We start from the raw sequence: 26,453 nt of genomic DNA, 5'->3' as shown, positions 1-26,453 counted from the left end.
TCGGCCACGAATGGACCTAATGGTCAGGGGTCTGTTTACCCCTTTACCTTTTAGCCACATACTGGAGGGCAGACCCACACACCATACACCAAAGCACACATTTAAATCACACGACTTCCCCCAAGGAATCGTGGGACCTGCAGTTTTCCCCAGGCGCAGTTAACGTTCCCAGGAATCCTGAAGAACGTTTAACTTTTCTGCTGAGATTTTTCTTTTTCTTTTTAATTGCCCCTTCTGTTTGTTCTCTGCAAAGGGAAAGGGTATAAAAAGTGTGTGCTTCATTTGACGATTGCTCAGGCTGCACCTGGGATACGGAGGTGAACTTTTGAGAAGTGCGCTTGTTAGTTTTACCGCTCGCTAAACAGAACTTTTTGTTTGATTCAGGTCATGAGGGAAGGCCGAGCCTGGCGATGACCGGCGTAGACCGAAGGGACCAGTTGGAGGAGAGGTTCCTGTAGCATGATGGGGATGAATTGTGGCTCCTGATCTCCCCCTTGCTGGCTCGGGCCCCCATGTCTGCCAAAGACACCGCTTTCTGACCCGCTTCTTCTTCTGGGACCTCTCTCTGCGTGGCTCACGATGGGAGGATGCTTCTCCAAACCCAAACCAGGTGAACTCTCCTGAATCGTCCCTCTGCTCAAGCCCTTCCACCTTTCCTTCTCTGCGCGGAACTGGGAATTAAACTAGGTCATGCACGCAGCAGGGCCACTCCGCGGAGAGAACTCTGCGGAGAATGTTAATTCTCTGGGCTTCTACGCGGAGGGATTATTAAAGCGATTGGCTAATCCTCCAAAAAAACCGAGCACAATGCACAGCGGTGACTTTAATGAAACATTTGGGGCTTGGAAAAGCAGCAGGAGGCATTGCTAAACAAAGAACTGGGACCTCGACTATGGGGTTGGGCAGCAGGGAAGGAATCTTTTGCCAAGAAGTTGCCATAGTCAAGGGCAAAATATGGGATCTGGGGTTCCTCCAGCTCTTTCTGTTCCCAGGTGGGATCCAATTGCATCCCAGAAAATTCAGGTTGCGCAATTATAGTGATTTGGGAGGTCTCAGCAAAAACAAGAGCCAGTGTTGTAAACAAAAATTGCCCTTTTCCCTTATGGGGTATCCAAGAGCCCATATAGAGTCCTTACATAGGTTCTGTATTGGTAGGAGAGAATAACAGAGGCCAACCAGAGAATATCGAGAAGCAAAGCAGCTAGTAAGCTTGATCTTTATTGAACTGTTGCAACAGGGTGCTCCCCTCACAAGCAGGAAAGGAGGAGGAACAATGGCGCCTAAGGCCTTATAAAGACTTTTAAAATTGCCACCCTGTAGATCAAGACCACCCCCAGAAACATCATACATGCATCACAGAAGAGGTGTAACCTAAGACCACCCCTCAGATACATCATACCTACATCACAAAAAAGGCGGTCTAAACAGAAATTTGGATGTTGTTTTTCTCCTGTCCTTGTTTATCTCCTGTCTGGCAGGTTACTTGATTGGATTGCCTGGGTAGCCTGGCCAGTCTTCTGTAACCATAAATACTTAGTTCCTGGGCCAGGTCACAGGCTCACACCCTATTCAAACACAGACATACCCTGAAGACAGGATTTTTGAAGGAAAAGACAATGGGGAGGCTTTTCCATTTTCTTTTGACCTTGCAGAGAAAACATTTGGTCAGTTTGGGACAGTTTGGGAATCAAAATGGTTCCAGGTCGGTCTTCCTGTGCTGATCTATGTATGTGCTTGGTTGGTACACTTAAGAACATTTAACATATATCTAAGACCTCAAAATTCCTATCACACCAGTGGCGGTGCAATGGTTAGAGTGCCAGGCTAGGACCCGAGAGATCAGGGTTCAAATCCCCACTCAACCATGAAACTCACTGGGTGGTTTTGAGGGCCTCTCTGACCTACTTCGAGGGTTGTTGTGGGGATTAAATGAGGAGGGGGAGAACTGTTTATGCTGCCATGAACTCCTTGGAGGAAAAGTGGGATAGAAATGCAATAAATAAACAAACCAACGGTGGTCAACCGATCACTACAAAACCTTTTTAAAACACACATTCTCCATCACAATGGCTGGCTGTTAACCAGAAGTTTGGAGATTTGAGCGGGTTGGACTAGATGACCCTCAGGATCCCTTCTGACTCTACAGTTCTGTGATCTCTAGTAACCTTAGCTGTGCCAAAAAATAACAAAGACCTGAAATTCCTCAAGCCGTAAGGGGTATGTCCACAATCATTTATGTCGCTTGTTAATGGCCAAGAACAAGCACCCAGCTGGCTTTGACTCTGGATTCCGTCAAATTAAGCTTCCTTAATTTAGCCCCGCATCGCCCGCAGCAATTATATGCCCCCTATGGAGTCAGCCGGCCCATGCCCTCATGTAGTCTCTCACTGGCATGCCAGACCGGAAAAGGATTTTCGTTACAAATATCCACAGTTTGGGGGTGGGCTGCATTTCCTAATGGGGAACTTCCCAGCGGTCGCGTGGTGCCGGTAGCTGGGAAAAGATACAAAGATGGTTTTGGGCACGGGTGAAAACTGGCGGGGCAGAGGGCAGGATCCTGTCTTAGTGCAATTGTAGGCTACAGCTCTGCAAAAGGCAGGGATTTCTGTACACAGGCACACACAAATCTCCATCCAGACAAGGAAGTGGCTTTATCACAGACATAGAATTGCAGGATTGTAGAGATGGAAGGGACCTGCGAGGGTCATCTAGTCCAACCCCCTGCCTTGCAGGAACCACAGGTTTTCTGTCTCCCCATTGGATCCTCACCCCAACCCTGCTAGGTGGGTGAGGCTGGGATTAAAACCACCCTGCTCAAGAAACATCAACGCTCTAAGTCCTTTGACTTGCAAGGTGCTGGTTGGACCATTTTCGGCTTTTGCCTTTTTTTAATAAAGATGTTTTTTAATTTGCAGGCTTCCCCCGAGTATGTAGAAACTACTCCCTTCTTCAAAGTGGCCCCCTTTTGTCACTTAAATGATTGTTACACCGCCACTGGAGTTTCCTGTTAGAAGGAATGATGTGGCAAGGAGAGAAAGCGTGTTGCTGTGTAATGTTCTTTACTTCCCTTTCATTCATTTATTTTTATATATATATATATATATATATATATATATATATATATATATATATATATGCTTTCGTAGATTTTCACGGGTACAGGAATGCAGGTTTTGGTGTCTTCGGGTGTCTTCCCGTGTAAGAGTTGGGGTGTCTAGGCGACGTTTCGACGAGGTCTCACTCGTCATCTTCAGGCTGGTGCTTTCGGCTCTGTTCCAGTAACAAGAAGCCGAAAGCACCAGCCTGAAGATGACGAGTGAGACCTCGTCGAAACGTCGCCTAGACACCCCAACTCTTACACGGGAAGACACCCGAAGACACCAAAACCTGCATATATATATATATATATATATATATATATATATATATGGGACGCGGGTGGCGCTGTGGTCTAGACTCTAAACCACAGAGCCTAGGGCTTGCCGATCAGAAGGTCGGCATTTCAAATCCCTGTGACAGGGTGAGCTCCTGTTGCTCGGTCCTTGCTCCGGCCAACCTAGCAGTTCGAAAGCACGTCAAAGTGCAAGTAGATAAATAGGTACTGCTCTGGCAGGAATGTAAACGGCATTTCCGTGCGCTGCTCTGGTTCGCCAAAAGCAGCTTAGTCATGCTGGCCATATGACCCAGCAGCTGTTTGTGGACAAATGCCGGCTCCCTCGGCTAGTAAAGCGAGATGAGCGTCGCAACCTCAGAGTCATCCACGACTGGACTTAACGGTCAGGGGTCCATATATATATATATATATATATATATATCTCCTATACACACACACACACACACACACACACACGTAAAATTATATTTTATTATATTTTCATCCTGCCATTCCTCCAAGGATCTCAAAGCGGTATTCAAGGTTGTCCACCTCCTCAATTTATCTCCCCAACAACCCTGCGAGGTAGGCTAGGTTGAGAGATGGCAGCTGCCCCCAACCATCCAACAGTGGAATGGACTCCCTCAGAACTCTCTGGAGGTTTTAAAACAGGGTTCGGACAGCCTTCTGTGAGGGATTCTTCAGCTGTGATTCCTGGGTTGGAATTGATGACCTTTGAGGGTCCCTTCCAACTCTGCAATTCTTCACATGGCTGAGTCCTAGCCCAAACCTCTAACCACTGCAGCACGCTGCCTGTGCTGTCCCCCACCCCCCGTCTCAAGGTTGCTGCATTTCCCCCCAACACCTAGGAGATGTGGCCTTGCGTGGGAAGGAATTGTGTGCTGCAGGGAGAGCTCTTGGTAAACGAGCCTTGCGTGTAAGGTTGCAGCCTTAGCTGCCTGGAATCGAGTTGGCAAGGCCGGTGCCGTTACTTATTCATCTTGGCCGTCGTTACTTATTTATCTCCATATTTTCTTAGCTCCAGTGGCGCTCTGCAGAAATGCAAAGGCCACCGGACGTCGCAGGTGTGACTCCAGCATCGAGGTTGCCTTGCGTTTTGGGTGTTCCTGTCCTTAATGCATTCTGAACGTGCCATTCCTCATCACATCAAGGCAACTTAGCTTTAAAAGAGGACTAGGCAAGTTCATGGAGAAGAGGGCTTTTGATAGCTACAGGCCATGATGGCTTTCAGTAATCCGGTTGCTGGAAACTACAGGAGGGAAAAGTGTTCAGGGCCTGCTTGTGGCATATGAGTGGCAACTGGGAGGACAGGATGCTGGACTAGGTGGGTCATTATTCTGACCCAGCAAGCTCTTCTTATGAGACAGACAGAAAGACAGACAGACAGACAGACAGACAGACAGACAGAGACCACCTCGTAGGGGTTAGTGGAGGGGTGATATCAGCCAGATTTCAGAAACGCTGGATGCAGCCTGTTAAGTTGTGGGTGAACATATCAGACGACACAGCGATTCTTCAAACAGCTCTTGTTTATTCACAGGCCAGAACAGAACTGAACTGAAGGGTTCAGCCAGCCTGCTTATATACAGCTCCAGTACAACGTAACTGTAACAATTTTCTAAAACTATCCAATCACTGGACGTCACTTTCGATCCCTTATTTGCATAACTATCTACAGTATCCCCCTGCTGGCCCAGGGTGAGAACTTCAGTACATAACAGTCCTGCTCTCTTCTCCCAGCTGGAGTCTGCCACAATTTAAGAAGGATCTTGACAAGTAGGGATGTGTGCAGAGGAGGGCAACCAAGATGATCAAGGGCCTGGAAACCAAACCAAACAGTTGAGGGAGTTGGGTCTGTTTAGCCTGGAGAAGAGAAGACTGAGAGATGATATGAGAGCTATCTTCAGATATCTAAATGGCTCTCTTATGGAAGATAGGGAAAGCTTGTTTTCTGCTGCTCCAGAGAGGCAGACCCAAACCAATGGATTGGGAGATTCCGACTAAACATTAGGAAGAACTGTCTGACGGTAAGAGCTATTTGACAGTGCAGCAGATGTTGGACGGGCCTTTCTCAGGGACATAGCTGTCAACTTTCAGATTTGAAAATAAGGGATCAGCAGCCTCAAAAATAAGGGATCAGCAGCCTCACCGGCCCCGGGGACAGTCCACGGGATATCTAACAATCCGGGATAGCAGTGGGAAGCAGCGGGAAACGGCGCTGGAATAAGGGAATTTCCCACAAAAAAAGGGAAAGGTTGACAGCTATGCTCAGGGATTCTTCAGCCGTGCTTCCTGCCTTGCAGGGGGGTTGGACTAGATGACCCTTGGCGTCCCTTCCAATTCTACAATTCTCTGCGGCCTTTTGCTTTGCTTCTTCTGTTGCTTTGCAGTTGGGCCTGCTTTGAGGGTAATAAAAAACGCTTGCATCACAACTTTAACGTCAAGAGATTACAGCTGACATGGACTCTGTGCTCATGAATCCAAATTCCCACCTATAAAGTTCTGATGAGGCCTATTCTAAAGAATCACTGCCTTTAACTTTCCCTTGAATTGCTTTGACATTTATTTATTTTTTTAAAAACTCGTATTTCTACTTCCATTTTAGATCACTTTCCTTAAGGTGGGGTAAGAGCATTATGGCACTTAAGCCTGTGGGGTGGGGGTGGGGGAGTTTCCCCCATCAGGTGCTGCTACAGTCCTGCTCTTGACGCCGGAGAATAAATTTCTAAGAAGTAAGAGGTTTACCCAAACCATGTTCTTTAACTTTTCTTCAATCCGATTGGCAGGGCAGAGTTGTCCTTGGACTCTGTTCTGAGAGGTTAAGCCCTCTTTGGAGTTACTAGGGGAAAACATTGGCTATGGGTACACAGCTGGCAAGTGTTTAATCCATGGCATGTGACTGTATTTCTTTTTTTGCTTATTGGCCCATCGGCTGGCTTCTTTGAGGCCTCACGGGATTTAACTGGAGCCAGGGCTCACTCAGCCCTGCAATGCATAAACCAGCATTGCAGGGGATTGGACTGGATATTACCTTTGCGGGTCCCTTCCAAAGCTCCAATTCTATGATTCCCATCTTACCCATACATGCAGATTTTGTACAAATTGGTGTGCTCCTCCAGCCTCTTTTTAAAGGGGTGGGGATGCATAAATGGCTACCCTACTGAGAGCAATGTGGCCCCTCTGCTCCCAGTCCTAAGGCCTTGGCCCAGCATACCTAAAGGAGCGTCTCCATTCCCATCATTGTTCCCAGACACTGAGGTCTAGCTCCAAGGGCCTTCTGGCGGTTCCCTCCCTGCGAGAAGTGAGGTTACAGGGAACCAGGCAGAGGGCCTTCTTGGTGGTGGCGCCTGCCCTGTGGAACGCCCTCCCATCAGATGTCAAGGAAATAAACAACTGTCTGATTTTTAGAAGACATCTGCAGGCAGCCCTGTATAGGGAAGTTTTTAATGTTTGATGTTTTATCGTGTTCTTAATATTCTGTTGGGACCCACCCAGAGTGGCTGGGGAAACCCAGCCAGATGGGCGGGGCATAGATAATTAATTATTATTATGGTTATTATTACAAAAGAGGTGTCCTGTATCCCTGCACCTCAAATTGCTCCACCCAACTCCCTTGCAGCAGACTGCGGTCAGGCCCCTTCACACAGTCAATGGGACACACGTTCGGGGCTGGTGAGGAGGATTGTGGGAACTTGTACCTGCAACTCGAATGTGTGTCTTAGCAAATGGTGTGAAATATTCCTGCTTTTTCTTTTTTTAAAAGGCTTATTCAAAGGAGGGGTGCATCACAATATATATACAAAGCCCCTTTCCAAGAGAAGGTGTGCTGAATCACCAGTTCACATTGCTAGCGAAAGAGATAAGCACTGAAGTACCCTACTCAACGCAGGGACACAGGTGGCGCTGTGGGTTAAACCACAGAGCCTGGGACTTGCTGATCAAAAGCTTAGCAGTTCGAATCCCCACGACGGGGTAAGTTCCTGTTGCTCGGTCCCTGCTTCTGCCAACCTAGCAGTTCGAAAGCATGTCAAAGTGCAAGTAGATAAGTAGGTACCGCTCCAGCAGGAAGATAAACGGCGTTTCCGTGTGCTGCTCTGGTTCGCCAGAAGCGGCTTAGTCATGCTGGCCACATGACCCGGAAGCTGTACGCCAGCTCCCTCAGCCAATAAAGTGAGATGAGCGCTGCAACCCCAGAGTCGGCCATGACTAGACCTAATAGTTAGGGGTCCCTTTACCTTTACCTTTACCTTTACACAGCTGGGCAACTGAGAACTGCAGACCTTTTCTTATTGATTGTCCTCAGATAATCTTCAGGAGGGAACCTGGGTCAGCGTGTACTTTACTTACCTGGTAATCGGAAAAACAAAGATTGAAGTCAAGACACTCCCCCAGATCTCCACGGTGTCTAAAGTTTACTTTAGACTTAAGTGCAGCACCCTTTCACACCTCTTGTATTCTTAGCTGTTAATGTTTTATCTGTCTGCCAACCTGGTTACATCTGAAATGGAGAAATAGAAATGCAAGGTGGAAAGTCAAGGCAGTGATTTATTTGTTTGTTTAGAAGGGGGAACACCATAACTTTACAGCCCGGGGTGAGGAAATTTGGATTCAAGGGCACAGAGTCTGATCCAGCAGAGTTCTTTTGTTCCATCACCGTATGATTCATTTGCTTCCTTGTAGAGACGTGGGTGGCGCTGTGGGTTAAACCACAGAGTCTAGGGCTTGCCGATCATAAGGTTGGCGGTTCAAATCCCTGCGACGGGGTGAGCTCCCGTTGCTCGGTCCCTGCTCCTGCCAACCTAGCAGTTCGAAAGCACATAAAAGTGCAAGTAGATAAATAGGTACCGCTCCGGTGGGAAAGTAAATGGCGTTTCCGTGCGCTGCTCTGGTTTCGCCAGAAGCGGCTTAGTCATGCTGGCCACATGACCCGGAAGCTGTACGCTGGCTCCCTCGGCCAATAAAGCAAGATGAGCACCGCAACTCCAGAGTCGGTCACGACTGGACCTAATGGTCAGGGATCCCTTTACCTTTCCTTATAGAAATCAGGGCCTTTGGAATTATACTTGTTCCGCATTTGTAAGAACTCGATCTTTTAGTGTTGAACTTTGGAACTCTCTGCTTATTGATATCAGGCAGGTGTTTTTGATGTACTCTTTTTGGTTCCTGCTAAAAAGCAATTTCACTTAGACAAGTCTACCTACATGTTTAGAAAGTTGATGCGAGTCTTAATCTGCTTTGAGTCTACTGCTTTTTAAAAACTTTATGAAAGTTTTATTTTATTTTTAAAATAATTTTTTATTGGTTTTACATATAACCACATTACGTAACATCATATCCTCTTATTTTATCTCTTTGGCTCAACTGAGCCTAACGGCTTTCCTCCCTCCCGTCTGATGGTTTACAAAATTTGAAATTTGCATCTTTACATTTCGCTCCATTTCCTATCCTTGTTATATCATTACCTAAAATATTGTATTACTTACTTTATGAAAGTTTTAAATTAATGTTGTTAATTTTTCTTAGTGATAATGTTACTGTTTTTCAAAAATCACTTGAGGATTATTATTATTATTGTTAATTATTACTGCCCTATACCCAGAGGTCTCAGGGCGGTTCACATAATAAAATCAAGATATAAAACCACAAAATACATAATAAAAATAAAAACAACAACCCGATAGCCCCCCTTTACCATGAAGTGGTGTGTAATTCTGTTAACCCAACAAAAGGTGTTGATGGGCCATCTGAAAGGACATAGGTGCTAACTTTCTGGGGGCCTGGGTGTGGTAGCGCCCACAAAATTCCCCATGAAGGGGCCGGGCACCCACAAATTTTGGTGCCAGGGCCATGCATGCTGCAGGGCACCCATGGCCCTGGGTACCTACAGCCAGGAGCCCAAGCTGACACTCCTTTGGCCCTTAGCTGTCAACCGTCCCTTATTTGGCGGGAAACTCCCTTATCCCAGCGCCGTGTCCCACTGCTGTCCCTTATTGATGATGTCCCTTAAATTTCCCGGGTTTCATGCTTGCCCAGCTCGGGAGGGAAGCAGCGGCTCAGGGTCCTCCGCCGCGAGAGAGCATGTGCTGTCACGAGCTGCCGCGTCTCTGTTTTCCCCCTCAGGGTGGCGGTGGGCGGGCGGACGGGCAGCCCCTCTCTTGTGAGACTTCCGCCGCGTTGCCAGGGGAAGCTGAAGGCGGCAGCGGCGGTGGCAGCTGAGGAGGCGGCCTGAGGGAGGAGGAAGAGGAGGAGATGGGGAGGGATGCAGAAGGGCGGCACTTCAGGGCCACCGCGGCACCGCAACCGCCTCATGCTGGGCTCGCAGGCGGCGTGGGCGACAGTCTCCCTCCCTCCCTCTCTCTCGGGCGGGGAAGGGCCGATGGAACTCCTCGTGCCAGGACGACAGCAGCCCCAACGTGCTGCTTAGCATACCCTCCAAGCAGTGCAGCATCTTAATGTAGTGATTTCCCTCTCTGCATCCCTTTCATAACTCTATTTTTATAAATCATTTGTCCATCCATAGTTCAAATTTTTACTACACGTTTTCTGTCAATCCTACCAATGTATGTAACGTTTGACAATAGCTTTTCAAATAAATTATAAACTTTCCCCATTCTTTATTAAAGAGGTCCCCTTCCTGGTTTCTAATTCTGCCTGTAAGCTTTGCCATCTGGACGTCGTTCATCAGTTTTGTCTACCCCTCTTCTTTGGTCAGAGTTGTAGACCCTTAGGATCATCTAGTCCAACCCCCCTGCAAAACACAGTCAGTCGCAGCCAAAGCAGCATGGCTCCATCTGTGGTGGATTTATGTATAAGCTAAGCCAAAATCCCTTATTTTGGCTGCTGATCCCTTATTTTCGAGGCTGCTGGTCCCTTATTTTCAAATCTGTAAGTTGACAGCTATGCTTTGGCCTGCAGAGACAGATGTTGCCAGGTGATGGGGGTGTTTAAGGTGATGAAAAGGGAGTCTGGTAGAAGGGGTTCTGGGAAGAAGAACCAGAGAGAGAGGCTGGGATCCATCTTTTGGGCAGGCTGGCTGCAGAGCTGACTGGGAAAGATGCCTTGGAGAGTTCCTTAGCCGGGTGTGCTGGGAAGAAGAAGGAAGAAGAAAGACTGGGATCCATCTTGGGCAGGCTGGCTGAAGGCTGGCTCCTGGCTGCACTGCTATAGGGGACAAACCCCTCTTGAAAGGACCATGCTGTAAGATCTGGACTCCCTCCATGCAGATTGCAGGTGTAAATAGGTGAATAAACTCTCTGAAGCTGCGACAGTCTCCGCCGTGTCTCAATTCTCCAAAGGAACACAGATCCTGAGGGGCAGGCACCCGATTTTTGTAACAGCATTCTCATTTCAGCAGCGCCTCCGTAACATTCCTGCCCCAGAGGATATGAAACCGCAATCTACTAAAGCTGACCATTTTTAAATCCGCAGGACCGGATAACTCGCGCCCAAATGTTTTAAAAGAATTGGCTGAGGAGCTCTCTGAACCGCTGAGGCTGATTTTAAGTAAATCATGGAATACTGAGGATATTTCAGAGGACTGGAAAAAGGCTGATGTCAGTGTTCCAGTGTTTAAAAAAAGTAAACGAAATGAACTCGGTAACTATAAGTCAGGCACTGTTAACATCAATCCTGGGTGGAAATAATTAATGCATTAAAATGAGGATCCACTTAATCAAATAATTACAGGGTCTTAATACCAATAATTAGGGCTGGCAAGTGATTAAAGCCCTCTCCCATTGATTAATAATTTGCGTTTCATCCAATTAATTATTTGATTAAATCTAGATTTTTCATATCAGCAAAACCTCAGCAGAAGTGCCCGTTTGAGTTCCTGGAGAATTTAGTTTAACAACTCATAGTTCAAAGGAATATCTAGAATTGATATGGCTTTTTATCATCCAGTACCTCGGGACCAAAAAAGCTTTGGAAAAGGTTTGTTTTTAATCGAAATTGCTCATTAAAATTGGCACCATCATTGAATCAACCCAGTGGACTGATCAGCCACTGATTAATATCTCCATCACTGATGATCATGCAAATCAATAAGGTTTTAGTGGGGTGTTTTGCCCCTCCCAGGCAAATTTGATACACGCTTTGAAATTGGAGTACAAACATGATTGATGGAAGTTGCTGCTTTAAAAGGGTCTGAAACAACTCAGCATCCCATTCAGTTTGGTGAATTGACGAGGTGGGGAAGTAATATGAAGTCCATCTAAGGGATAATATAATTCAGTGCTTTATAATTCTGGATTCATAGAATTGTGGAGTTGGAAGGGACCCTGTGGCATAGCTGTCACCTTTTCCCTTTTCTTGCGAGGAATCCTATTCGGAATAAGGGAATTTCCCTTAAAAAAAGGAAAACGTTGACAGCTATGCCCTGTGGGTCATCTAGTCCAACCCCCTGCAATGCAGGAATCTTTTGCCCCACGTGGGGCTCAAACCCACAACCCTGAGATTAAGAGTCTCATGCTCTACCAACTGAGCTATCCCAGTTATAAATGTCAAGGTTGCCACTTTTTTTAATAGCATCCATGGGAGCCATTTAAAGCATGGATGGACTGAGAGTTGCTAGGAGACTCCTATTCATTTCCCAGTTGCTGGAAATCATGGGAGGGAAGAGTGCTCCTGTGTTCGAATCCTGCTTGCAGGTTCCAACAGGCATCTGGTTGGCCACTATGAGAACTCTTCTTAAGTTCTTATGCAAAAGCACCTAGCCATGGCAGTGAATCATTTCACCTGTTGTGTCTGAATAAGCAAAGGCTTTCTCCTTTCAGTTTTGTGTGTGTCCCCTCTCACCAGTTATGTGTGTGTGTTTCTGCTTGTCCCTTGGAGCAAAACATCAAACATCCTCAAAATAGCTTAAATTGCAGAGGATCTCCCTAAGTATTTTTTGTCTTACAGCCGAATCTCTCTCTCTCTCTCTCTCTCTCTCTCTCTCTCTCTCTCTGCCCTCACACACAAATTCATGTCAGAAAACTGCAAGGGTTATTCTGAGATGGAGCCAATATTTGTGTTATGTACTGAGTTGAATAGGATCCAAACTGAAGCAGTCTGATTGGTCCTAGAACAATAGGATCCAAATTGCAGCAGTCTGATTGGTCCTAGAACAATAGGATTCAGAATGCAGCAGTCTGATTGGTCCTAGAACAATGCAGCAGTATGATTGGTTGGCAGGAACCACCCAATCATGCTCCAGATATAAGTGAATCCACAACCTGATTGGCTTACAGTAGAATTCCAGAATTAGCCAATCATGTGCAGCCCATTGTGTAAATAATGTATATAAAGCAGATACTTTGAGGGGACTTTCATTCATTCCTCCTCACCACTATGAGCTGAATAAAGAGCGTGAAATCACTTTGCGACTCTGAGTATATATCAATTTGAAATCAGTCCCCCCTTCTGTCTCTTTTCCTCTCCCTCCTCCCTACCTCTTCAAGAAGCCCGTTTGTTTATAAGACCGTGATGTCAGGCTCTGGTTTAGTTTAATTTCCTGCTCGGGGTGTCACCCCCCTCCACTGCATTTCTCCCTTTTCCAGTCATAATTACTGGCATTTATCCAGCAATCTGTGACTTATTTCCCACCACAACTCCCAAACTTGACAGCATTTCAGTGCAAACTTCTCCTGATAAACACATTTTTGTATGCAGCCTTGGCTGAAAATATGCACATTTTTGCAAGCTATTTCCCTTAGTAATATGATGCATATTTTGTATGATAATTTTCACTCATTTTTAATGCACATTTCCCACTGGTACATGTATTAATTGGTTGGTTGCTGGAAACCTCAAGAGGAAAGAGTGCTGTTGTGCTCAGATCCTGCTTGCGGGATTTTTGTTTGGCCACTGTGAAAACAGGAGGCTAGACTGGACGGGCCGTGGGTCTGATCCAGCAGGCCTGAAACTGGTGAATGTTAAGACACTTTGCAAATTATCAGTTGAAATGGTAATTTTATTGTTTATTTTTTTAAAAAAACAAACAAACAAACCCAATACTGCTTAATATCATTAAAAAAACTCTAAAGGGCTTTACAGGAAAAACAAACAAGCAACAATAATAACAATTAAAACAGCAACAATTACACTTAATATTTTGAGCTGCTAATCTCTTTCAAAAAGAATTACTGCACTGTTCTGCGTTGAAAAGCTTTTGTGCCCAGGCTAATTCTGGGGAATAATTTTCTCCAATTCATTGGCGCTAATTGATATTGATATGGACAGATATAAAATATAGACCATGATATAATGTGCAGTTGGAAACATTGACATTAGGACCCATGGAGGGGGTGGCAGGAGGTCTCGAGATTCAGAGAAAGCTCTTTATATGGAAATGTATTTGGTTTTGTTATAAATTTATATTTGGAAAATCAAATAAAAACGATTAAATAAAAAAGATATTGTAATCCCATTTGCACAGGCAGTTAAACTTATTTAGCTGTAGTAATTTGGTATAAAGCTTATGTGATCATTAAATGACAAAAAAGGCGAACATTCAATAAGATCACCATATATATATATACACACACACCGTATTTTTCGCTCTATAAGACACACTTTCCCCTCCTAAAAAGTAAGGGGAAATGTGTGTGTGTGTCTTATGGAGCGAATGCAGGTGGGAGGCTCTGCTCAGCGCTCCCTTTAAAGAGCCGCATGGAGCATGTATGCGACTCTTGGGGGGCTTTCCCCCGAGAGCCGCACACACGCTCCGCAAGCTATTTAAAGGGAGCTCAACTCTTGGGGGAGCCTTCACCCCCCTGCCCGGGAGAGGCTGTGCAAGGCTATCCCATAAACCAAGACAGTAAGAGGCTATCCCAGAAGCCAGATCCCTCTTGCTGTTCTGGCTTCTGGGATTCAGAATATATTTTTTTCTTGTTTTCCTCTTCCAAAAACTAGGTGCATCTTATGGTCTAGTGCATCTTATAGAGCAAAAAATACGGTATACTTGGTCCACCCAGCTCCATATTGCCTACGCGGAGTAGCAGCAACTTTCCAGGGTTTCAGGCAGGGAGTCTTTTCCCAAAAACGCCAGGGAATGTGTACCTGGGACTTTCTGCATGCAAAGCAGTTGCTCTACCACTGAGATGACCTACCGATGGGCAGAGCCCAGGGCCGGGAGGGACATTTGACCCTGAAATATAACGGAGAGGGTTTCTCTTTGCTTCCGCAGTTGAAGTGAAAATCGAAGTGGTGCTGCCAGAGAAGGAGAGAGCCAAGGAGGAGATGTCGCCCAACGGGAAAGCCAGCCCCATCATCTACAAAGCCAATGGCACTTCTCGCCATTTCCAGCTTGAGGAATACCCGGTCGCCATCAACCCCTACCGGAACCTGAAGGACGTGGTTGAAGCATCTGTTTGTTATGTGAAGGACCTCGACAATGGACAGTGAGTGTAGAGCGACAACGTATCTTAGGCACATTGCGACTGTTACCATACCCTCCGAGATTTCATTGATGGAAATAGGGAAGTCCTATTCAACAACATCAACAATATTCTAAATTGCAACCCAGCCAAGATGTGTGGGGTATAAATGATAAATTTATGATTATGATTATTAAATCAGGACACTTCCAATATTTTTATCTTTGCAAAATCCTTCAATCCAGTTGTTGTTTGCTTAAATTTGGACCTAAAAGTCCAGTGGTGTGTGTGTGTGTGTGTGTGTGTGTGTGTGTGTGTGTGTGTGTGTAAACTTAGCCAACAGATTCCTGTCCCATGCCACAATCTGCATTTTGAAAGTCCTCTCATCTTCAAAACTGGGTTGCTATCTGATGTGAGGTGCTGGTGTTTGATAAGCCGAAACCCCATGCTTCCCTGGGTATTCAGAGCTACCTGTGTGGGTTTTTGTTCCAGACTTCCTTCAAATATCAGTGGTCAGTTTTTTGCTGGTTTTTTGTTTACCATTTCTCTGTGTTGTCAAACACTTTGTGGTTTTTTGTGTTGAATTGTAGCAGGGTTTCCTGTATGCCCCCCTTTCCTGGTGTGGGTTCTTTGTATAATTCTTAACACTATTTCTACAAGGTGCATTTATTTTCGTGTGTGTGTGTCTTTGTGTTATATATATATATATATAACATTAAACATAAAAAACCTCCCTATACAGGGCTGCCTTCAGACACCATCTAACGATTGTATAGTTACTTATTTCCTTGGCTTGGGGGTCGTGTAACTCCATACCCTCCAGCATTTCTTTGATGAAAATAGGGACATCCTAAGGAAAAGTAGGGCATTTCGGTATCAATTCAGAAACTGGTACGGCTTTTGCAAATCTGTAAACACTTGGAGGGTCCATGTTACATACCACCTGCCCCTCCTTATTTGCAAGTTAGCACATGAGATTTTCATTTAAATCAGCGCCTTCTTTTTCTTTTCTTTCTTTTCTTTTTCCTTCTCTTTCTTTTGGTGATATCTCCAGCTTAGGTGGTTTACATGCAGTTTCTCACTTGAAGATACACCATTATTTATAGTCCCATTTTGCAGATCAGGAGACTGAGGGATCATCCTGTCTTCACATTTCTAGGCACAGGTCTGGGCTTTCTAGATCTGTGTCCAAGCACTTTCTTTTTTTGCCCCCGCAAAAACCTGCTCTTTACTGCTAAATCGGAACAAACAGCAGTCCCTGGGAAACCTAAATTGCCATTTGCTCAGATTCAGCAGTAAAGACTGAGTTTTCCTGCGGAAAGTGGCAGGCCAAAAGAAAAGAAAAAAGTCCTTTGATACGGACCAGGAAAATGAAGACTTGTGCCTAGAAAGTGTAGGGCAGGGGTCTGCAACCTTTAAGACAAAAAGAGCCACTTGGACCCATTTCCGTAGGGAAAAAAAACCTGGGAGCTGCAAAACCATTGCAACATTTAAAACAAAAATATCTCCGGAGCCGCGATCTGACAGCGGGCAGGAAGGTGATGTTGGGACGGTGCGTGACTAACGCACGCACCGCCCCCATGCGATGTCACAGCCAGTACAGCGCCCGCCACAGTGGGGAGTGTCGGGGCGCACAATGCGCCTCCTCCCCTCGCTAGTATCCGCCCCAGAGCCGCGGCAAAGGTGTAAAAGAGCCACATGTGGCTCCGGAGCCGCGGGTTGCAGACCTCTGGTGTAGGGCAAAAGGAAAATGTGGATAAGCTCCGAGACTGAAAAAGAGAAGCCTGAAGCCATCTCACAAGATTTGAGGCGAGATTTGAACTGTGGGCCTTCCTGATTCCTGCTCCATTGCTTAGCCACAGAAGGGCTCCATGTGACTCTCATTCTCAGCAGAACATCCTTGACTTTGCTAGGCTCCCTGTTAATTGTGCACATGTAAAACTCAGGTTTCCTTTGAGAAAATATTGACGCTGTTTTAATTCTGCCTATCTAGGATGCGAGAGGTGGATCTGGGCTGCGGGAAAGCGCTTCTGGTCAAAGAAAACGGGGAGTTCTATGCCATGGGCCACAAATGTCCTCACTATGGTGCTCCGTTGGTGAAAGGTCAGTTTGCCCTATTATGAAAATGACACGTGTTCATAAAAAAAAAAAGCTTTTCCTAAAACTGCAGGCTTGGGGAGTCCTTATGCTTTCTGCGATTCTGTCACGGCAGTGCTGGGAAAGGTCAGAATGTGACTTGGTTGCGGAATGCAGAATCTTGGCTTTCGTTTTTAAAAATAAACATGCAAGTTTCTAGCCCTCAAGATGTGCTTGAAAGTGTTTGGGCAACAGGTGTTGAAGGCTTGGATGGGTGGCTGAAAAGAGTATTGTGAAGGCTTGATATCAGTAAGCAGGGAGGTGCTGCCACACTAAAATATTGGGTTCTTACAAATGTGGGTGTTCTTTGGCACCTCCAGCAGTTCCGGTTCCATAGGGCTGGGAATGTCCCCTGCCTGAAACCCCAGAAAGCTGCTGCCAGTCAGTGTAGACAACACTGAAGAAAATGGACCAATGACAGCTTCCTAAGTTCCCATGTAGACTCATTTCGACTTGTGTTCCTCACCTTCTTCCTGCAGGGGTTTTGTCCAAAGGACGCATACGCTGTCCCTGGCACGGGGCTTGCTTTAACATCGGCACAGGTGACATTGAAGACTATCCAGGCTTGGACAGCTTGCCGAAATTTCAGGTAAGACCTCCAACTCAAGGGTTAACTCTGTTAGCATTGAAGTCAGTCAGCCAAGAGGGAGAGAGGGATGGAGATGTTATTTGGCTTAGCAACCAGGCAGAGTGGCATGATGTTCCCTGAGATAACACTCTGATTGGCTATGTGGTACTGAGGGAGTTTCTCCTCTGTATGTTAGGTTGAATGTCTTTCTGCTCCGTAGAAGACCTGAAGTAAGAAAGAAAGATAAAAACCACTTTTTTCATTTCTCTTCAACTTATACACCATTTTGTTCACGTTCTTTGGGGCGCTTTTATATGACAGTTTGCAGGTGGGGGAATGTGTGTGAGGTATTTTGCCAGTCTGTCTGAATCTCATTTGACATTATTATTATTATTATTATTATTATTATTATTATTTTCATACCGCCCTTCATCATAAGATCTCAGGGTGGTTCACAGGAAAAAAATACAGGATAAAAACCAATAAATAATAAAAACAAATATGAAAAACTTTGATTATAAAACCATTTTTAAAAAGAGAAATAAATTTATATTCCTAGGTGAAAATCGAGAAGGAGAAAGTGTACATCAGAGCAAGCAAACAGGTGAGAGGACCTTTGAGATCCCTGTAAGGTGAAACCTTACAGCATGTGCCTAAGCCTCTTTTGTTGTTGTTTAGTCGTGTCTGACTCTTCGTGACTCCATGGACCAGAGCACGCCAGGCACTCCTGTCTTCCACTGCCTCCCGCAGTTTGGTCAAACTCATGTTGGTAGCTTCGAGAACACTGTCCAACCATCTCGTCCTCTGTCGTCCCCTTCTCCTTGTGCCCTCCATCTTTCCCAACATCAGGGTCTTTTCCAGGGAGTCTTCTCTTCTCATGAGGTGGCCAAAGTATTGGAGCCTCAGCTTCACAATCTGTCCTTCCAGTGAGCACTCAGGGCTGATTTCGTTAAGAATGGAGAGGTTTGTTCTTCTTGCTGTCCATGGGACTCTCAAGAGTCTCCTCCAGCACCATAATTCAAAAGCATCAATTCTTCAGCGATCAGCCTTCTTTATGGTCCAGCTCTCACTTCCATACATCACTACTGGGAAAACCATGGCTTTAACTATAACTTGTTGGCAAGGTGATGTGTCTGCTTTTTAAGATGCTGTCTAGGTTTGTCATTGCTTTTCTCCCAAGAAGCAGGCGCCTTTTAATTTCGTGGCTGCTGTCACCATCTGCAGTGATCATGGTGGACCAAGTAAAGCCTCTTTACTCAGAAGTAAATCCCACTGAGTCCAATGGAACTTGCTGCTAAGTAAGAACAAATGGGTTGTGCCAGTACAGAGCGCTGCCCAAAGCCAAAATTTCTCAGGTTTCCTTTTCCTGGCCAAAAACAATGTGTGTGTGAGTTGGCAGAGGAGTCGCAGAACTGTAGATTTGGAAGGGACCTTGTGGGTCATCTAGTCCAACCCCCTGCAATGGGGGGAATCACAGAAGTGTGAAAGGTTTTCGCTGACACCGTCTTCTTAATGGCCCCCTTCAGGCTCTTCAGACACAGAGGAGGACCAAGGTGATGGCCAAATGCATCTCCCTCAGCAACTACAACATCAGCAGCACAAATGTACTCATCATTGGGGCAGGTACCGTAAGCCAGAGTTGGGCTCCAAAAGCAGCCTGGGGTGGGATGGGGGGCAGGTGTTGGGTAAGGGGTGGCTTCACTGAAGAGACGGCACCCCCTTCAGGTCAGTTGCTGTACTGCAGGGAGGTTGGACCTTTTCCAGCTCGAGGGCCACATTGGCTACTGGGAAACATTCCGGGGGCCAGAAGTCAGTGGTGGGCAGGGCCAGAGGCAAAACTGGGTGGAGCATTAGATGTGAATTTTGCCGTTATTGTTGCTGCTGTTGTTATCATTATTTTATCTTATATACCGCTCACGTTGCAAAATGGTTTGCAACTATACATTTAATCTGTAATTAAAACACCAGGCGATCCTCGTTTTGTACAGGGGGACTGTTCTGGACCCCCACACATGTCAATGGGGCCTGCATATTACCCCACTCCACCCCCATTCTGGCATTTTAGTGATATTTTAGGGGTGTTTTAGCCATGTTTTGGGGTCACTTCCGGGTTCGGAGCCATGCACACGTGTGTGATCGTGCATCAGTCGGACGCGCATCAATTGGCCGTTGCCTGTACACAATATTATCAAGGCATTCTAAATCAAAATATACAATTTATTATTTTATGTCGTGGTTAGAGTGTCAGGCTTGGACCTGGGAGACCAGGGTTCGAATGCCGCCACTCAACTAATGAAACTCACTGGGTGTGACCAGGGACTAGTCACTGCCTAATCAACCTCACAGGGTTGTTGTGAGGAATAAAAATGAGGAGGGGAGAACGACATACAACACCTTGCTCTCTTTGGAGAAAAAAGGTGGTGATAATAATAATAATAATAATAATAATAATAATAATAATAATAATAATACACGAACAAATATACTTCTTTCACAGGCCCCGCAGGACTGGTGTGTGCAGAGACGTTACGGCAAGAAGGCTTCTCGGATAGGATTGTGATGTGCACGATGGACAGGAACTTGCCCTATGACAGACCCAAACTAAGTAAGGTTGGTATTCTCCAGTTCGTTCTCCTTGTATCCTAAACTTGGTGGAGGGCAAATCCTAATCGAGGGAGAGCTAACTTGGTGCCATCTAGAAATTGTCGGACTACAAATCCCATCAGCCAGCGTGGCCGATGGTCAGGGATGATGAGAGTTGTAGTCCAGCAATATATGGAAATCCCCACATTGGCAACCACTGGCATAAGCTCTTGTAGACTACAGTCCTCTCCAGCAGATGCACGAAGTGTTATCTCGAGTTACCGGACTATAATAAGATGATATCGCATTATAAAGAGGTGAAGGAAGAAGTGGGACATTTGTCCTGCGATTTGCAGGCACGGGTCTGAGAGCTTCTTCTTTTCTCCTGCCATTTTTCCTGGGAAAACTCTCTTGTTTACTGCTGAATCGGAACAAACATGAACCGGGTTTTCTGCAGATGGACGTTTGTTCTGATTCAGCACTAAACAGCAGAGACTCAGCTATGCAGTTGCAAATATAACATTTTAAGTGGGTTTTAAGTGGTACCTCGGGTTAAGAACTTAATTCGTTCTGGAGGTCCGTTCTTAATCTGAAACTGTTCTTAACCTGAGGTACCACTTTAGCTAATGGGGCCTACTGCTGCCGCTGCGCTGCCGCCGCGCGATTTCTGTTCTCATCCTGAAGCAAAGTTCTTAACCCAAGGTACTATTTCTGGGTTAGCGGAGTCTGTAACCTGAAGCGTCTGTATCCTGAAGTGTCTGTAACCCGAGCTACCACTGCACATTATACAAATGGGGCACTAGATGGCGCTGGTGAGCTTATGGCAAATTCATTTTCCCCCCAAGACACTAAAAAAAAAGCATTTTCACAGAGTATATATATATTTTCACAGAGTATATATATGTGTGTGTCTAGATTCCACCCAGGTTTTCCTGGGGAAAGCAGTGAGACAAAATAAAAACCCGTGTCTTGAAATCAGGCACTCTTCCAACTTCCTCCCTCAGCTCTGGTAAAGAGGAAGTTGGAGCAAGGATGCTCTCAGTGGTGGAATTTGGGCTCTCAGATTTCAGCGATGCCCTGTGCGGTGCTAAAATTTGGTGCCCCCACTTCTTGCGCACCATCTCACAGCATTGTTGTGGGGCCCAGTTCAGCCAAACTAGTTGCATCTATCTGCTCTCAGTTCTTTTTGAGGCTCAGATGAATACCATTGGATCTGACTGTTGAAGTTTGTATGTTCACATGTTCTTTCTTTCAGTCTCTTGAGGGGTGGGCTATGGGGTGTGTGTGATGTGGTGCGGGAGGTGGGGGTGGGGGGAGGGATAGAAGTGATCAGAGGGGGTGGGCAGTCATTCAAATATGCAAAAGTGCCCTCTGGGTCAAAAAATAATAACCAGCAACCCCTGCTTTTGCTAAGGACAAAAATGGGTTTTCTTTTCAGTCGATGGATTCTCACCCCGATCAGATTGCCTTGCGACCGAAGGAATTCTTTCGTACGTATGACATCGAAGTCCTGACAGAAATGCAGGTGTGTGTGTGTGTGTGTGTGTGTGTACAAGGGGTGGAAGTTTTGCATCAGTGATATTCTATACTCCCAGTTTGAATTCTCAGCTTTCCTTGGGATCTGCCTCATACTGCGTAAAACCATTGCTTCCATCTAGCTCAGTGTTGTTTACACTGGCCGGCAGCAACCCTTCCAGGGTTTTTTCAGGTGGAGGACTCTCCCAACCCTAACCCTAGAGATGCTGGTGGGAATTGAACCCAGTGTTGGGATACTGCCAGGGAGATAAAGTCCATCATGGCCCCCAAGCCGGCTGCCGGACGATCCATCGATCTCCCGTAGTCACGCAGTATGAGCTATTAGCGACCCGAGTTTCCTGGAAATACCTTGCCACATTCCAGGGCTCATGCACACTCTTATCAGCAGATAATGCACAGCCAGAAGTCGCACTCAGGAGAGCATTCTTTACAAGCTTTTATTCAGCGTTGATCAGAACAAAGAAAGACATGACTGTCTGTGTCAGTGTCTTCGACAGAGAGAGAGAACGAAAGCAATAGCAAACATAAACATCCTGTGAACAGGAAATACGCAGGCTGTGACACAAACATCCTGCTCCCTTTTAAGGTGGAACGGAAATATCCTAACACCGAGGACCTTCTGCAAAAGTTTGGTCCTTAGCTTATTACGCTTTTGGATGTTCCTTAAGATGTTCCGTTGAATGATCCTTTGGAAATTGTTTCAGGTGGTGGCTGTGGACGTCAAGAACAAGACAGCCATATTCAAGGACGGGTTTAAAATGGAGTATAACAAACTGCTGCTTGCCACTGGGAGCACGTAAGTGACGAGCAGGAAGTTTTTGGGCACCCAAAGTTTTGACCTTAAGAGAAAGGTCATGGATGGTTATTAATTTATTATGTATTATTTACTTCATTTATATACCACCTTTATCTCCCAAGGCCTCAAGGTGGTGTATATAGTTCTCCTCCCCGCATTCCATCCTCACAACAACCCTGTGAGGTAATAATAATAATCATCATAATTTATTATTTATACCCCACCCATCTGGCTGGGTTTCCCCAGCCACTCTGGGTGGCTACAAACAAAATATTAAAACACAATAAAACATCAAGCATTAAAAACTTCCCGATACAGGACTGCCTTCAGATGTCTTCTAAAGGTCAGATAGTTGTTTATTTCCTTGACATCTGATGGGAGGGCGTTCTACAGGGTGGGTGCCACTACCGAGAAGGCCTGGTTCCCTGTAACTTCACTTCTTGCTGTGAGGGATCCGCCAGAAGACCCTCAGAGGAGGACTTCAGTGTCTGGGGCTGAACGATGGGGGTGGAGACGCTCCTTCAAGTAGGTTAGGCTAAGAGATGGTGACTGGCCCCAGGTCACCCAGTGAGCTTCGTGACTTGAGAGGGGATTCGAACCCTGCTCTCCCAGTCCAGCACTCTAACCATTAACAGCACATTGGTTGTGAGCTCTCTTTCCGTGATGCATTGAATGCAGCACAAGAAAGCATGAGACTGCCATATACCATATTTTTTGCTCTATAAGACTCACTTTTCCCCTCCTAAAAAGTAAGGGGAAATGTGCGTGCTTCTTATGGAGCGAATGCGGGCTGCACAGCTATCCCAGAAGCCAGAACAGCAAGAGGGATTGCTGCTTTCACTGTGCAGCAATTCCTCTTGCTGTTCTGGCTTCTGAGATTCAGAATATTTTTTTTCTTGTTTCCCTCCTCCAAAAACTAGGTGCGTCTTGTGGTCTGGTGTGTCTTATAGAGCAAAAAATACGGTACTTAGATCATTGGCCCATGTAGCTCAGTATTGTCCACACTGACTGGCAGCAGCAGCCGTCAAGCGTTTCAGGCTTGGAGTCTTTCCCAGCCCTACCTGGAGATGCCATTAGGGGTTGGAACTGGACCTTCTGCATTCCAAGCAAGTGCTCTACCTATGTGGAACGACCAGTACTTTGGGGCCACCTTGGAATGGCTGTGTATTTTGAGGACGTTTTTTCTGTGATCGGTATCCACATTATAAAATCTGGACGTCTGCCAGACTTTGATCTTGTAGAATTCTGTTTTGGCTACAGTCTTGCTCTGCCGTTCCACCTTTCCAGGCCCAAAACCCTTAGCTGCAAAGGCAAGGAAGTGGAGAACGTTTTTAACATCCGGACGGTGGAGGACGCCAACCGAGTGGTGAAGCTGGCCACCAGCAAGAACGCTGTGGTTGTCGGAGCCTCTTTCCTGGGTGAGTCTCTCTCTGCAAGGAAGGACTGTCAGATCAAAGAATTTACGTACCTGGGATAAGGCTTGGCCTGCCGACATTTTTGACTAGTTGCACAAAACAAATGAATTGCCGTGAAAATCCCTGAAACGAGAAGTAATCGACTATAAATTTTATCTTATGGAAATAAACGAAATAATAAAAATCAAAAAGTTTAAGGAAAAAACTAGAAAAACCTAAAACTGAACAAAGCCTTAATGGGATGCCGGCTACAAACCGAATTTACAAAAAAGGGTTTGAAAACCTAAATGGCAAGTTTTAGACAAGTTTTAGAAATGCTCCCAAGGTCTAGATGTTACTGCTGATGTTAAAGATCAGTCTTTACCCCTTTTTTGTAAATTCAGTATTAGAAACTGTACCTTTGAGTCCTCAATCCTTTATTACTGCGCTTTGCTTCAGCTAGGTCGAGCTAGAATTGTAATACTTCAGAATTTTTGGGAGTTCTACCCCCTTTTTTTGAATTTTGGTCATTTAAGGTTTATGATTTTTCTATTGCCTTCTGAGGAAACTGAACAGTTCAGTGAAACAGGGTAAGGCTTCGTTCAATTTTAGGTTTTTCTTGGACTATATGGAACTGGCAGAAATGACTGGCAGAATCCGAGACCAGGGAGAAGAGTCGGTGGAAGAAGATTGGAAAAAGTTCAAAGATTATTTACAGAAATACTGTAAAATTAATGAACGTTAGAATGAAGTTGGATAGAAACTAAGTGGTCTTTTGCTGTAATGCTATAAGGGAATATGAGAAAATGGTTATTAATAGGTAAAAATTAATGTTATAATATTTAAAAATTGAAGATTAAGATGAATGAAGAGGGGAGGGATTTGCTGAATTAACAATTTGAACTGGAATACAGAAAAGGAAGGCGTGAGGAGGTCCGGGAAATAAGCAAATGAAAAATATGTGATGGAAAGACTGAATTGTTTTTTAACTATTTTTATTTTGTATTTTTCTTTTTTCTTTTTCTTTTGTAATTTTTTGAAAATCTTAATAAATATATTATAAAAAAACAATTTTAGGTTTTTCTAATTTTTTCCCTTAAACTTTTTGATTTTTATTATTTAGTTTATTTCCATAAGATAATATTTCTAGTCGATTACTTCTCGTTTCAGGGATTTTCACGGTATTTCATTTGTTTTGCGCAATTTCTCGGTTCCATGACTGTCTTTTTTCTACTACATTTTTGACTAGGGCTTTTCATATTTCTTGTAGCTGTTGGAACATAACCTGTTGGTCCCTATATCATAAAATGTGCTGCTTTTAGGTGTTTTAAACTGTGGCGGGGTGAGGTGGGAATCGAACCCTAGTCCACACACTCTAACCACTAATTGTACTGGTTCTTAAATCCAGTTTAATACATTTATAGACCTGACTGTGGATTATTACCATTATTATTTCAAGTCCTCGTGAAAATTCATCGGCGTTTTTATTCCACTTTCTCCTGCTTATTCTCTTACACAATTTGGTGTAATATATATGGGTGTTTTTTGTTTTGCAAAACAATATCTCCTTATGTAAAGCATGTTAGTATTATATTTTCATAAATATATGCATTTCTTTCATGCTTTCCCCTAATACAGTGGTACCTCGGGTTACATACGCTTCAGGTTACATATGCTTCAGCTTACAGAATCTGCTAACCCAGAAATAGTGCTTCAGGTGAAGAACTTTGCTTCAGGATGAGAACAGAAATTGTGCTCTGGCGGTGCGGCGGCAGCAGGAGGCCTCATTAGCTAAAGTGGTGCTTCAGGTTCAGAACAGTTTCAGGTTAAGAACGGACCTCCAGAACGAATTAAGTACTTAACCCGAGGTACCACTGTATATGCTTTGCGTATGCAGTTGAAGAACTGCATCATAAAATTCAGGGAAGTGAGAATTTTCAATGGATAGTTGCACTTCACTTCATTGTTTCGGGAAGTGCATTCCTTGACATGGTTTCCTCCATGGAAAGTTTTACTTTTTCTCGTTTCTGTTTCCCAGGCATGGAAGTTGCTGCTTACCTCACGGAGAAGGCGCATTCCGTCTCTGTGGTGGAGCTGGAGGAAGTTCCCTTCAAGAAGTTCTTTGGGGAGAAGGTTGGCCGAGCCATCATGAAGGTAGCAACAGATACGGAAAGTTAACCTGTGAGAGCTCCTAGAATCATAGAACTGTAAAGGTGGAAGGGACCCTGAGTGATTATTAAACCACTTCTTAAAAAAAATAATACATCTTTGGACCCGGCCGATACGGCCAACCATCTCCCAATCTCAAATCTTCCATTCTTGGAGATTCCATTTATATGTCAAGGAAATAAGCAACTATCTGACTTTTAGAAGACATCTGAAGGCAGCCCTATTTAGGGTACTTTTTTAAGGCTTGATGTTTTTATTATGTTTTTAGATATGCTGTAAGTCACCCAGTGTGGCTAGGGAAACTCAGTCAGGTGGGCAGGGAATAATAATAATAATAATAATAATAATAATAATAATAATAATAATAATAATGTCCAACCACCTTCAAGGCAGGAATATGTAGCTGTCCCATGCAGGGATCAAACCGGCATTATCAGAACTATTCTTTGGCCAACTGAGCTATTCAGGCTGACTGTGGCCCTCTTTTTGAAGAATGTCTGTGAGGAAGGGAAGTTTTGAC

General features: G+C 45.0%; 1 protein-coding gene across 6 annotated transcripts in view; it reads left to right on the top strand.

Moving 5' to 3' along the window:
- Positions 1 to 26,453, top strand: part of AIFM3 (AIF family member 3) — a 49,803-nt gene that overhangs the window by 9,361 nt on the left and 13,989 nt on the right. For 2 of the 6 annotated variants that reach the window (XM_083478633.1, XM_083478635.1), the window contains exons 2-13: positions 385 to 610; positions 10,823 to 10,990; positions 14,562 to 14,775; positions 16,745 to 16,854; positions 17,367 to 17,476; positions 18,015 to 18,059; positions 18,982 to 19,078; positions 19,953 to 20,065; positions 21,477 to 21,563; positions 22,279 to 22,370; positions 23,658 to 23,788; positions 25,803 to 25,918. In XM_083478633.1, the coding sequence (XP_083334759.1) occupies positions 580 to 610; positions 10,823 to 10,990; positions 14,562 to 14,775; positions 16,745 to 16,854; positions 17,367 to 17,476; positions 18,015 to 18,059; positions 18,982 to 19,078; positions 19,953 to 20,065; positions 21,477 to 21,563; positions 22,279 to 22,370; positions 23,658 to 23,788; positions 25,803 to 25,918 (1,314 nt within the window). In that variant the 5' untranslated portion in view covers positions 385 to 579. The remainder of the gene's footprint in view (positions 1 to 384; positions 611 to 10,822; positions 10,991 to 14,561; positions 14,776 to 16,744; positions 16,855 to 17,366; positions 17,477 to 18,014; positions 18,060 to 18,981; positions 19,079 to 19,952; positions 20,066 to 21,476; positions 21,564 to 22,278; positions 22,371 to 23,657; positions 23,789 to 25,802; positions 25,919 to 26,453) is intronic. The other 4 variants (XM_083478636.1, XM_083478634.1, XM_083478637.1 and 1 more) reach the window with 2 other exon arrangements.

The sequence above is a fragment of the Podarcis liolepis genome, assembly GCF_965112155.1.
Source record: "Podarcis liolepis genome assembly, chromosome: 15".
Lineage (NCBI taxonomy): Eukaryota > Metazoa > Chordata > Lepidosauria > Squamata > Lacertidae > Podarcis > Podarcis liolepis.
This window is presented reverse-complemented; position numbering and strand designations above follow the sequence as displayed.